The sequence below is a fragment of the Polypterus senegalus genome, chromosome 2 (assembly GCF_016835505.1).
Source record: "Polypterus senegalus isolate Bchr_013 chromosome 2, ASM1683550v1, whole genome shotgun sequence".
Taxonomy (NCBI): domain Eukaryota; kingdom Metazoa; phylum Chordata; class Cladistia; order Polypteriformes; family Polypteridae; genus Polypterus; species Polypterus senegalus.
Window position 1 is genome coordinate 20,805,555 of NC_053155.1, and position 12,728 is coordinate 20,818,282.

Sequence of the window (12,728 nt, forward strand, 5' to 3'; positions counted from 1 at the left end):
GCTTTGTAGGTTATTAGTAGGATTTTATATTCGATTCTGTAAGACATGAGGAGCCAGTGACGACGGAGCAGGATGGGTGTGATGTGCTCACTGCTGCTGGTTCGAGTAAGGACTATTGCAACTGAGTTTTGAATAAGCTGGAGATGTGATATAAGATTAGAAGGAGCACCTGCCAGCAGCGAGTTACAATAATCGATGCAGGATGTGATAAAAGCAGGGACAAGTTTCTCAGCATTAGAAAAGGAGAGGAAGGAGCGAACATGGGATATGTTACTGAGGTGAAAGTAGGAAAGTTTCTTAATGTGGTTTATGTGAAAGGGAGGAATCAAAAATGACACCAAGATTCCTTGCATCAGAAGAAGGTCTGATGAGATCACCGTCAAGATGGACTGGGAAGGAGCTCATTTTATTAAGTTGTATTTTAGTCCCAATTTGCAGGAGTTCAGTTTTGTTGCAATTTAATTTTAAAGAGTTCTGCTCCATCCAGGTTTTAATTTCGCTAAGGCAGGTTGTGAGCTGAGAAAGCTCTGATGAAGTTTCACTTTTAACATTGAAATAGAGTTGAGTATCGTCTGCATAAAAATGATAGCCCAGTCCAAAGCTATGAATAATATGGCCAAGGGGAAGCATATAAATACAGAAGAGAAGAGGGCCGAGGACAGAGCCCTGAGGAACTCCTTGTGTGCCTGGCGCCGAACTGGATCTGCTGTTGCCAAGACTAAAAACTCTTGCCTATCAGTCAGATAGAACATGAACCATTGGAGGGCACTGCCAGAGATACCCAGCATGTTCTCCATTCTGGACAGTAGAATGTCATGTCTGACCTGAGTGTAAAATGCTGCACTGAGGTCTAATAGAATTATTATGCTGGTTTGTCCATAGTGCTGCCATAAGCAAATCATTGGTTACCCGTAGCAGAGCAGTTTCACAGTTGTGCTGTGCCCTGAAACCAGACTGAAAGGGTTCCATCAAGTTATTAGTGGTTAAGTAATTGGTGACCTGGGAGGCTACAACACGCTAAAGAACTTTTGACAGGAAAGGTAAGTGGGAAATAGGCCGAAAATTGTTAAGATCGTTAGCATCAAGACCAGACTTTTTTAACATGGGGGTTACAAAATGAATATTATTGTTGTAACAGTCGGGATTATGGCATGAAGGCAGGATTTAAGTAGTGTGCTGGGGATGGGGCCAGTTAAATCAAAGCAGCAGAAAATGAAAAACGAAGAGTCTGAGCTTAAACAGTTAATATTTGTTTGGTAATATCTTATTGATTTTCAACACCTTCCTTATACTATCTTGAATGTCCTTTGTCCTCCAGCAATAGATTATTGGGTTCAAGAGCGGTGGGGTAACATTCTGAATGAGTGATGCCAGAATGCGAACATCGACAGATGTACTGGGGACTCGGTTGGCTATGTATACACCCGCACCAACCAGAAAGAAGACCAAGAGGACCAGCAGGTGTGAGCCGCAGGTAGAGAAGGCCTTCAGGCGTCCCTCAGAGCTGGAGATGTGGAGAACTGAAATGATGATCCGAGTGTAGGAAAACAGGATGTAGATCAAGGGGCCTATCATCACCAGCAATCCAATGCTTAAAACAACATACGTATTGGGAGTCGTGTTACTACACGCTAACTTCAAAACTGCTGAGTTGTCGCAAAAGCAGTGAAGCACTATGTTGGGTCCACAGAAGTGCAGTTTGAAGGTGAAAGTCACTGGAATGATCATGATAATGAGAACACAGAGCCAGCAGCAAACAATTTGCTTCAGGACCAGGCTGTTACTTGTAATTGTGTAGTAGTGGAGGGGCTTACATATGGCAACATATCTGTCATAAGCCATGAGTCCAAGGAGAAGGGACTCTGCTGTGGTCATGGCCCCGTAGAAAAACATCTGCATGAAACAAGATGGAAGAGAAAGAGAAATAGAGCCTGATCTAAAAAGGGATAACATGTTGGGAATGGTGGTGGACGAGATGATGATGTCCACAAGAGCTAGATTGGAAATTAAGATGTACATGGGAACATGCAGCTCTTTGTCTTGTAGGAATATCATAATTATAAGCAGATTCCCTAATAAAATAAAAATGTAGATTGTGAGCAAAGTCCCAAAAATGGTATTTCTGCTAAATCGGTCTTGAAATCCTGGGAATCCAGCAATAATGAATTCTTGGACCATCACTGCAGTTTGATTTTGTCTTATCATGAGGGAGTCTTCAGTCTTAAAAGGACAAACTTAAGTCTGGTCCTAAAATTGGAAAATAAAGATGACATTAACATTCCATAGTGCATCTGGATAAAGCTGTTTGCAGTTTTTTTCAATACCTTAGGTACGTTTCTAAAAAACACTAACACCGTTCTCAAACTTCACAACTTCTAATATAATTAACACTGGAATCCCTGAAGCCTAAGAAACAAATTGTAATGCCGGGCCCAACTTAAATTCCTTTGGTTAGTTCTCTGTCAATGTCTTTTGTGTTGTAAATGGGTTGATCACCACAAGCAGCAAGCACCCCTCCCCCCCCACCTCATCTGGGTGTGGGGTGCCTGGAGTTGTCTAAGGTAAATAATGCATTGTTATTTGGAATACTTACATTTCAAGTTTGTTTCGTGACTACAACGGTTTGTGTAAGTGCTGGATGACAGGAAATGCAAGGCAAGAAATGTTGAACACATAACTAAAACAGAAACTTCTTGCATGTCATAGTACTAATGACAAAATTTTGACATGAAGTGTATAATGTGTGGAGACTGAAGTGCAAATATCAAATAAACAGTTTCACAAAAGACACACGTATAATAAAACAAGTGTGCTTTTATTCAAGCATATAACCAAAGAAAAAGAAAACATGTTAGGGTACGATGCTGACTCCGTCACTTGGGTGGTGTAGCGGTAAGAACTGCTGATTAGTAATTTGATTCCAGGTACTTTCTGAGGGCACTGCTCCTCAAATCCAACACAACAGACACAGAGCACAAGTTAAAAGCCCCAAGAGCATATTTATTTTTAGAAAAACTCATCAGCAAGCATTTCCCACCACCACTGCCACAAGTAAACAGCAGGCTCAGCACACAACTATTTTTCTTTCACAGTTTCTTTCTCCTCCGCTCCTCCCAGCAAGCTTTGTCCACCTTGGTCAAGTCCTTTTATATTGGCCAGCTCGGAAGTAATAAGAGTAATTGAAGTAATAAGATTTCTTTGAGCACCTGGTGCAGCCGGAGGTTTGCCATACGCACTGTGCTGCGAGATTTGTTAAGGCTGAGGGTGAGAGCTCCACCCAAAAGTAGGGAATAGTGTGTAAAGTAAGGCATTCTTGGCTGATAAATAGTCAAGGATGCTGAGCCTTTGTATGTTTAAACACATTCTTGTAGACCAAAAGTAATACTTTGGTCTGAAATATCTTTAAAACATTCTATGTTGTTCGTGCTGATAACAAGTAAGTCTCTTGAAGTGTTGAGAAAGTGACAGGCAATGTCATTCATAAGTCACTTGTGTGTTTTAAAGTGCTAGAGATTAACCAGCTGTGTGTGTCATTCGTAGGGCACTGTTGAGTTTCTGTGTGTATGCATATAGCTATGTAGGTGTGTGTTAATATTAAGGTGCAACAGTAGACCAACCCGGTAATAAATCTGATGTGTATACTTACACCTAGGTATAGGGTTAGTAGTGGGTAATATCATAATAATACAGGATATAATGATTATTTTCATTTAATTCTCTTTGAATATATGTTGTCACACACACATGTACATAGGAGCCAGCTACAAGGACCAAAAGAAGGGAGGTGACAGGGTGCACTAAACCTTTTCATTTTTTCTCTGCAGAGCAGACACGAAGACGTAGCTTCTAGTTCTGCTCTGAAGACATCACTTCCGGCCCTGGGCCCAAGAATGACATCACCTGGTGCAGCCGGAGGTTTGCCATATGCACTGTGCTGCGAGATTTGTTAAGGCTGAGGGTGAGAGCTAAACTCAAAAGCAGGGAATAGTGTGTAAAGTAAGGCATTCTTGGCTGATAAATAGTCAAGGATGCTGAGCCTTTGTATGTTTAAACACATTCTTGTAGACCAAAAGTAATACTTTGGTCTGAAATATCTTTAAAACATCGTATGTTGTTCGTGCTGATAACAAGTAAGTCTCTTGAAGTGTTGAGAAAGTGACAGGCTATGTCATTCATAAGTCACTTGTGTGTTTTAAAGTGCTAGAGATTAACCAGCTGTGTGTGTCATTCGTAGGGCACTGTTGAGTTTCTGTGTGTATGCATATAGCTATGTAGGTCTATGTAGGTGTGTGTTAATATTAAGGTGCAACAGTAGACCAACCCAGTAATAAATCTGATGTGTATACTTACACCTAGGTATAGGGTTAGTAGTGGGTAATATCATAATAATACAGGATATAATGATTATTTTCATTTAATTCTCTTTGAATATATGTTGTCACACACACGTGTACATAGAAGTCAGCTACAAGGACCAAAAGAAGGGAGGTGACAGGGTGCACTAAACCTTTTCATTTTTTCTCTGCAGAGCAGGCACAAAGACGTAGCTTCTAGTTCTGCTCTGAAGACATCACTTCCGGCCCTGGGCCCAAGAATGACATCACTTCCAGCTCCGCACCAGCAACGTCACTTCCCCTGACCTGCCATTAAAATCTGACTTCCTCCCTCCCTTGGGCAGTTCTGTTTTAGACTCCACATTGTATTCACTTGGGCTTTGCTGCCTTTTGCAGCCAGGGTCAAGTATACGGGTGGCTGCCCCAAACCTTTTTCGTATGTCAAGGCCATTCTTTTCACAATGTAAAACATCAACTTTAAGAATATTCTTTTCTACATCAGGCAGCTGATGAGCAGTGCCTGGTGTACGTCAGACCTAGTGCTAAGTGCTCTGCTCAAAGAATTAAAGTTTTGTCTTTTTCCATCTGCTCTCAGAGTCCTTTAAATTGTCATATGTCTGTTACACAAGAATAGAGTCCATCGGGTGTGTCTCTCTAACTGTGTAGTTTTGATCAGCACAGTAACAAGAAAGACATGGCAGCAGTTGAAAGTGGGCAGAGGAGAGCAACCAGGTGCATCATGGAACTTAAGGTCATGTCTTACTGTGACAGACTCAGAGAATTAAAACTGTATAGTATCGAGCAGAGGAGCCTGATCCTGGTAATTTAAATCCTCAAACACGTAATAAAGGAGATCCAGCAACATACTTTCAGCTCAAGGGTGAATCACGTACTTGAAGACATCAGTGGAAATTAAGGAGAAAGTGTATTTAGGACTCAAGCCAGGAAGCACTTCTTTACACAAAGAGTTGTGGGACTCTGGATCAAACTAGCGAGACATGGAGTTAAAGCAGAAACCTTGACAACCTTTAAGATGAATCTGATTGTTATTGGGACAGCATAGCTATTAGCTTGATGGACAAAATCGTCTCTTCTAGACGGTCAAATTTCTTTCAAAGTCATTATTAGTTACTTTAGGAAGAGTCCTGATGGTTCCAAACTTCATTATTGAGGTCACTGTGCTCCTGGGAACATTTTAGAAATGTTTTGATCACCTTGTCCCGATGCATAGGTTGGGGGCATGTGCATGCCATACTAACCACATGACAAACAACCTGGATTGGGACCCGAGTGTATTGGGTTACACCTTATGTTGGCTGGAGTGCCAATCTTGCCACCAACCCCCAAATTTTCCCTGTAAGTTGGAAGACCTGCTTGCAGGGCTGGATGCAGATTAACATCATACCCAGGACAGAGCAATTGCAGGTTACCTCATTATAATTTAATCGCAGAGGTCTACAGAGACTTCTTTGGACTTCATGGTTTGTTTTTTGTCTGGACGCACAGTGTGAATTGTGGGACTTTCTATACACAGGTACACGTCTCCCTTTGTAAATGATGTCCAAATAATTCAGTTTGTCACTGGAGGACTCTAATCAAGTTCTAGAAAAATCTGAAGGAAAACTAAAACAAACAGCATGGACTGACCACAATTTGGAATGCCAGAGCCAAGAGTCTGAGTATGTCTAGGAATTAGAAATTTCATTAGAACATTAGTACAATCTAGATGAGAACAAGCCATTGAACCCATAAAAGCTCACTCATTTAATTCTACTAAAAAACATCAAGTCGAGTTGTGAAAGTCCCTAAAGTCCTACTGTCTACTACACTACTTGGTCTCTTATTAAGTGTCTGTGGCTTTCTGTATAAAGAAAAACTTCCTAAAGTTTGTGTGAAATTTCCCCTTCACACATTTCCAACTGTGTCCCCTTGTTCTTGATGAACTAATTTTTAAGTCATAGTCTTGATCTACTGGACTAATTCCATTCATACATTTAAACACATCAGTCAGGTCTCCTCTTACTCTCCTTTTGCTTAAACTGTAAAGGCTCAGCTCTTTTAATCTTTCCTCATAATTTATCCCCTGTAGCCCTCAATCAGCCTAGTCGCTCTTCTCTGGACCTTTTCTAGTGCTGCTATGTCCTTTTTGTAGCCTGGAGACCCAAACTGTACACAGTACTCCAGATGAGGCCTCACCAGTGTGTTATAAAGGTTGAGCAGAACCTCCTGTGACTTGTACTCCACACATCAAGGCGCTATATAACCTGACATTCTGTTAGCCTTCTTAATGGCTTCTGATTACTGGCTGGAAGTCGATAGCTTAGAGTCCACTATGACTCCTAAATCTTCTCATAAGGTGGACTCTCGATTTTCTGACCGCCCTTTGAGTATATAAACCTCACATTTTTACTTCCTATGTGTAATACTTTACTTTTACTGACATTAAACTTCATCTGCCACATGAAGTCTGCCACAGGTCTGTGTGCTATTCAAGTCCTTCTGTGATGATATAATGGATTCCAAATAATCTGCCAATCCACCTATCTTGATGTCGTCTGCAAACAAACCAGCTTGTTCCTAATATTCCTATCTAAATCATTTATATATATTAGAAATAGAAGCAGCCACAGCAGTTTTCGATTTGTAATACATTTACAAACCTTTCTGAAAAGACGTTTTCCAATTTGTCATTATAGGTTATTGAGTGTAGATTGATTGGCAAAAACGACAAATGTATCCATTATTAAGTGTGCAGAATGTGAAGGGGTCTGAGTACTTCCTGAATCCCCTGTATGTGAATTAATTAAACTCCCATTAACAGTCCTGAAGCAGCATTCATGGTGTTTAAATTCCAAAAATTAAAAAGTAAACAGACACAGACACAAATATCAGCTGACACAAACACAGCTTCAATTACTTCTGTTTCAAAGATGCTACATTGACATTTGTACAAAAGTAAATGCTAACATTATTCAAAGTTATTGTCTGCTTTTACATGCATTTTTATTACTCTTTAATTTAATATTATTTTGTATGTATCAGTATACTGCTGCTGGATTATGTGAATTTCCCCTTGGGATTAATAAAGTATCTATCTATCTATCTATCTATCTATCTATCTATCTATCTATCTATCTATCTATCTATCTATCTATTATATTGTGCCTTCCTATCTATCTATCTATCTATCTATCTATCTATCTATCTATCTATCTATTATATAGTACCTTTCCTATCTATCTATCTATCTATCTATCTATCTATCTATCTATCTATCTATCTATCTATCTATCTATCTATCTATCTATCTATCTATCTAAACGTAACATTTAATGTGAAGCTTTTAGATAAATTCTAATTAATTTTGTTGGGAATAAAATATGTAGTCATGTAGTGCAATCCTTCATCCCCCTTGTTTCTAAATTTCCTTTTCATTATTGGTGTGGCTGCAAGTCCAAATTCTATTCTGGCAGCCTCAGGTACAGGGAAGACTCCATCCCTGAATGGGGTGCCCATCACTTGCAAGGCACATTGAGTCATACGAGACCAGTTTAGCTACACCAGCTCACTAAACCTTTTCAACTTGGGGATAAAGGATGTAGGAGAGACCCCAAGACATGTCCACTTCACGGAGATAGGAGCTGGGCTTGGAATTGGAATCCTGGCCTCTCAAATTGATTTTTCAGGAACTTTCAATTTTACTATTCATTTTCATAATCTTAAGGAGCCATAGGCGGCCTGTGGTGCCTGTGAATAGCAGTTGTGTGGGGTGGCATCTCAAGCAAGTCAGACATAGCCATCTGTGGCTAGTCGCGGTCAAACTTAATTTGATGTTGTTGTGGCAGTGAGCTTTCTGGAAAAGCGGACAGCTGGAAATACATTGCATGTAGTGCAGCTACAAGAAAAGAAGGAAAGTGGGAGTTTTTGACCATACAAATAGAAAAAAAGCTGGACTGTCCGATGTCTTGTGTTTGTCTAACTGTGATAAAATTAAAAAAAGAAAATGATGATCCGAGATTGCGGCTCAAGGGAACCGTACCAGGAAACATTTGGTATAACCACTGGCGCTGTTATGCAGCATGTTAGTCGGCTGTGAAAATGAGTTAAGCAATCCATGCATTGGAAATCTGAGGCATTGCTGAATTGTTAGTCATGTAACTGGCCTTGTAACTAGCCATTCATTATAACAATTCCTCACATTGATATAGCACTCTTCTACATAGTGACTGGGAGGCCACTTCAACACCACTAAGGTGTATCATCCTCTTGGATGAGGTGATGGCAGCAATTTTTGTGCCACTACACTCACCCCACATTAGCTGTCAGGTGGTGAAATGATAAGATAGTTAGAGACAGGGGATGATTAGGCGGCTGGAATCACTAGGCCATGGAGGGCAATTTTATCCTGCACATCGGGATACACCCTACTGTTTTCAAGGGATAGCCAGAGATCCACAAGGTCGAGAGCTCTCCATAAAACAGGCCTCTATGGGAGGGGAGCAAGAAAGAAGCCATTCCTTAAGAAGGTCCTCATAAAAGCAGGTATGGTGTTTGCTACAAAGCATGAGAAAGACCCAGTTAAGATGTCGGAGTCGATCTTATGGTCAGATGACAATAAAAGAGAACTTCCTGGCCAGACTTCAAAGAGGTATATGTGACATAAAACCAACACTGCCCATGGCTCAAGAAACACCAAACCTACAGTGAAATATGGTGGTGGCAGCATCATGCTATGGGGATGCTTTTCATGTGCTGGAAATGGGAATCTTTTTTTAGTTGAAGGGACAATGGATGGGCACAAATACGGAATAACATTGCAGGAGAACTTGTGCCAGTCTACTATGAACCTGCAGCTCCACTACCTGCAGTAGAAGATTCATCTTTCTACATAACAATGACCCACAGTGACACTGGAATGGCTCTGAAACAGAAAGGTAAATGTGTTGGGATGGTTGAGTCAAAGCCCTGTTGAGAATTGGCAGCACTATTTGAAACACTTCTGTCCAGAGGTGCCCTCCCACAAACCTAGATGGTCTCTAGAAATTCTGCCAAGAAGAATGAGGAAGAATCACAATGTGCAAAACTGGGACCTACATACACACCAAAAAGAACGAAGGCTCTTATTGTAGCAAAAGGGTTCTCAACAAAGTATGAAGGTGTAGGGCTTGAATACTTAGGCAAACATGAACTTTGGAGTTTTTCCTTCTTCAGTTAAATATTTTATTAGGACTTTGGAAATGTATTATTACAGCACAAGAGTTCACATTCACAATAGTGAATGGATAAATATGTACACAAATCTTTGGTCATGCAGAACATTATGACGACTTTCAAGGGAACTGAATACTTTTGCACGCCACTGTATCTTGTTTAGTGTCCCAGACTATCAGCCTGGGATTCACACCTGAGTCAGTATGCCATCATGGACACAAATCTACCCTACTGTGATCTTAATAATCAAAAATAACATGACTTCAAAAAATCGGGAGTGGTCTTCCCTCGACTTTCTCATATACTCAGATATGGTGATGGATATTTGAGAAGTAAACTGCAAGACAATGATTATATTTTTATATTATGTGCATTAAAGAACCATCAAGAACAAATCACATCAAATTAATAATATATTAAACAATTAAAGCAAAGTTGAATAAATAGGACTCTGCAGCTGCATGAATAAAAAGTAAAGTACTACTTCCAGTTAGTGGAAATAACTCAAAAGCTGATAGAAATCTACGTTTTGTAGCTAACACTTGTATGCAAAATTTGGTTGACCTGAGTGAAATCATACTCAAGTTATCGTGTTTAGATACAAACACACACACACACACAGACATACAGACAGACAGATAGACAGACATAATTCCAAAAATTGTATTTTCGGTCTCAGAGAGGTCTAAAATGTTGAGATTCATCAAAATCTCAAAATGGAATTTTTGGACGATTCCAATACTTTCCCTGTACCTCATATATGAGAAAGTCAGGGAAGTCAAAAATGTTGAGATTCATCAAAATCTCAACATCGAATCTTTGGCCAATTCCAATACTTTCCCTATATTTTGTATGTGAGAAAGTAAAAAGAATGGCAGCTTTTGCTATTTAAATATCAACTTATTCTCAAACCCCCAGATCTCCATAAAATATTCTTACCTGAGCAGCAGATATGATTTTCACAGGTCGGAGGACCCAGTGCTTCAGCGCCTCTGCTTTATATACTTTTCTCTCCTCTTCCTTGAACTTCTAATTAACAGCGTCACCAAAGCAACGGGACTTTCAGACCCCACAAAGAATACATGTGTGCAAACAATGGTGTCTCCCTCCTGATTATTTCAGTTATCAGATGAATGGGCTGTTTCTTGTTTTGTGCCCAATTCTGTTAGGTGCCTGAGCCCCATAACACAGAACTGGTTTGGGCGGATTTGAGAGTGAGATGACAGGAATTAAAGCAGCACAATTCATAATACATTAACAACAAACAAAAAGCACTTTATTGCTCTAATTTCTGATATTAATATACAGAGTGGTTTTATAAATAGAACTGGAATGCAGTGTTAAGAAATAGAATAATGTGTAATGATTCAAAGAAGTCTTGAAACAATACTGGAGGACAGACTGAGACAAATAGTGAAGTTTAGTTGGTCAGCCAACTGTTCATTCTCTGAGCCTTCTTATATTACAGAAAAGCAAAAAATATATGGGAAGAGACCAAAGAAGAAAATGCCAGCCCACTGCGGGGCATGTATGGGTTTAGCTCTGGAGGAAGGCCAACTCAGCTGGTGAGGGGACATTGAATCTGCAAGAAGTGAGCTGTTGTGCGAGTGCCACCCACTCTGTCACCGTGCCAGCTGGAGTGCACACATTTTCCTTATTATTCCAAAGCATTCCTTTCCTTTTATATTGAAATTAGCTGTTCCCAGTGGCTCTCCCCACATATTAGTGAAACAGGACAAACTTTAAAAATCAATTAAAAAAAAATTCAATTCTGACCAAGCGGAAGGTAGGTACGCTCCAACGTCAAACATTGTATCTGATCTTGTTCAGCTCTGACAGGAGAGTGGACCACACGTGGGGAGAAAAGCAAATGGCCGTGATATCTCTGCCAATCAGCAGCTTCTCTCTAAAACACATGTAGCTCTGATCTCTCTCACAAAAAAATCAAACATTACTCCTTAACAATCTCTAGATGATAATGTCTGCTGAACAAACAGGTATCACTAGCTAAAAGGAGGCACGGTACGCTCCAACACGTAGCAAGAGGTAGATCAACTCGAATGGAGGCCTCCCCACTCCTGAGGTCTCGCTTCCTCCTCTCAGCCTGCAGTCTCTCTCTTGGATTTGCGCAAATAAATCGGTACTGCAAGCAAACTATGATGTGGGAAGTCGCAAAATCAACCAGAATGTTCAAACAAATTCTAGAAAAAGTTCTCTTATGAAAAGTATACAGACAGACTTTGTATTTTATATATATATATACATATATATACTTTATAGATATATATATATATATACTATATAGATATATATATATATATATATATATATATATATATTGTGGACTCGGATCCGGACACACACAGACGGACATCATTGTTCACCCAACACACGTTTATTTACAGGGATAATTACATTTACAAAGTTCAGTACACGTCCCAGTGCCTCTTGCACCGTTCCCCCAAAGTCCAGGCCTCACAGTTCTTTGTGCCTTTCTCCTGGCCACCTCCAGTCCTCTCTCTAGCTCCATCCTCTTCCACCCGACTTCCGCCATCGACTGAAGGGAGGCAGCCCCTTAAATAGGAACCCGGATGGGCTCCAGCTGCTTCCCGGCACTCCTCCATAGACACGCCACAGTGTGGTGGAAGTGCCGGCTGCGCACCCGGAAGCCGTCCGAGTGTCCCCTGTCGTTTTCCCCCCAGCACTTGCTGGTGTGGTGTGTGTATATATATAGCGAGAGAGAGAGAGAGAGAAAGATAGAAGGGAGTTTAGAACAGTTGTGCTGTCATGTCAGTTAAATTACCAACTGTTCAGGTTTGCTGACCTACCAACTGTGGTTAAAAACCATGCAGAGATGGAGCCTGGAATGTTGAGAAGGGTTTAACTGCAGCCCGCAATATCAACTTCACAGAGCGCCCACAACGTCAGGAAAGAAATACCCTCTGAGGTCAGTTTTTTTTCAACAAATTTTATTTGTAGCCCTATTTGGAAAACCTTTTAAAAAATCTATGGAGTTTAATATTTTATTCACATGTGTAAGATTTGCTGCTGGGTATACAAAACTTATTTATTAGTTAGAAATCTTTAGCTATAACTTTCATGCATTTGAGTGGGTAGTTAAATAAGGTTATGGCGTTTCTTAACAATATTATTCTCAAAGTGTATGTTCTGTTGGGATGCTAA

The 12,728-nt window shown here is 40.3% G+C and overlaps 1 protein-coding gene across 1 annotated transcript; it reads right to left on the reverse strand.

Moving 5' to 3' along the window:
* Nucleotides 1-1,242: 1,242 nt before the first annotated feature.
* Nucleotides 1,243-2,178, reverse strand: LOC120524349 (olfactory receptor 2AT4-like). The gene has a single exon (XM_039746212.1). The coding sequence runs from the start codon at nt 2,176-2,178 to the stop codon at nt 1,243-1,245; it is 936 nt and encodes a 311-aa protein (XP_039602146.1).
* Nucleotides 2,179-12,728: the final 10,550 nt, after the last annotated feature.

Bases quoted from the DNA above. Each gene is read 5' to 3' on its own strand.
- LOC120524349 (XM_039746212.1), bottom strand. From the start codon at position 2,178: ATGGTCCAAGAATTCATTATTGCTGGATTCCCAGGATTTCAAGACCGA.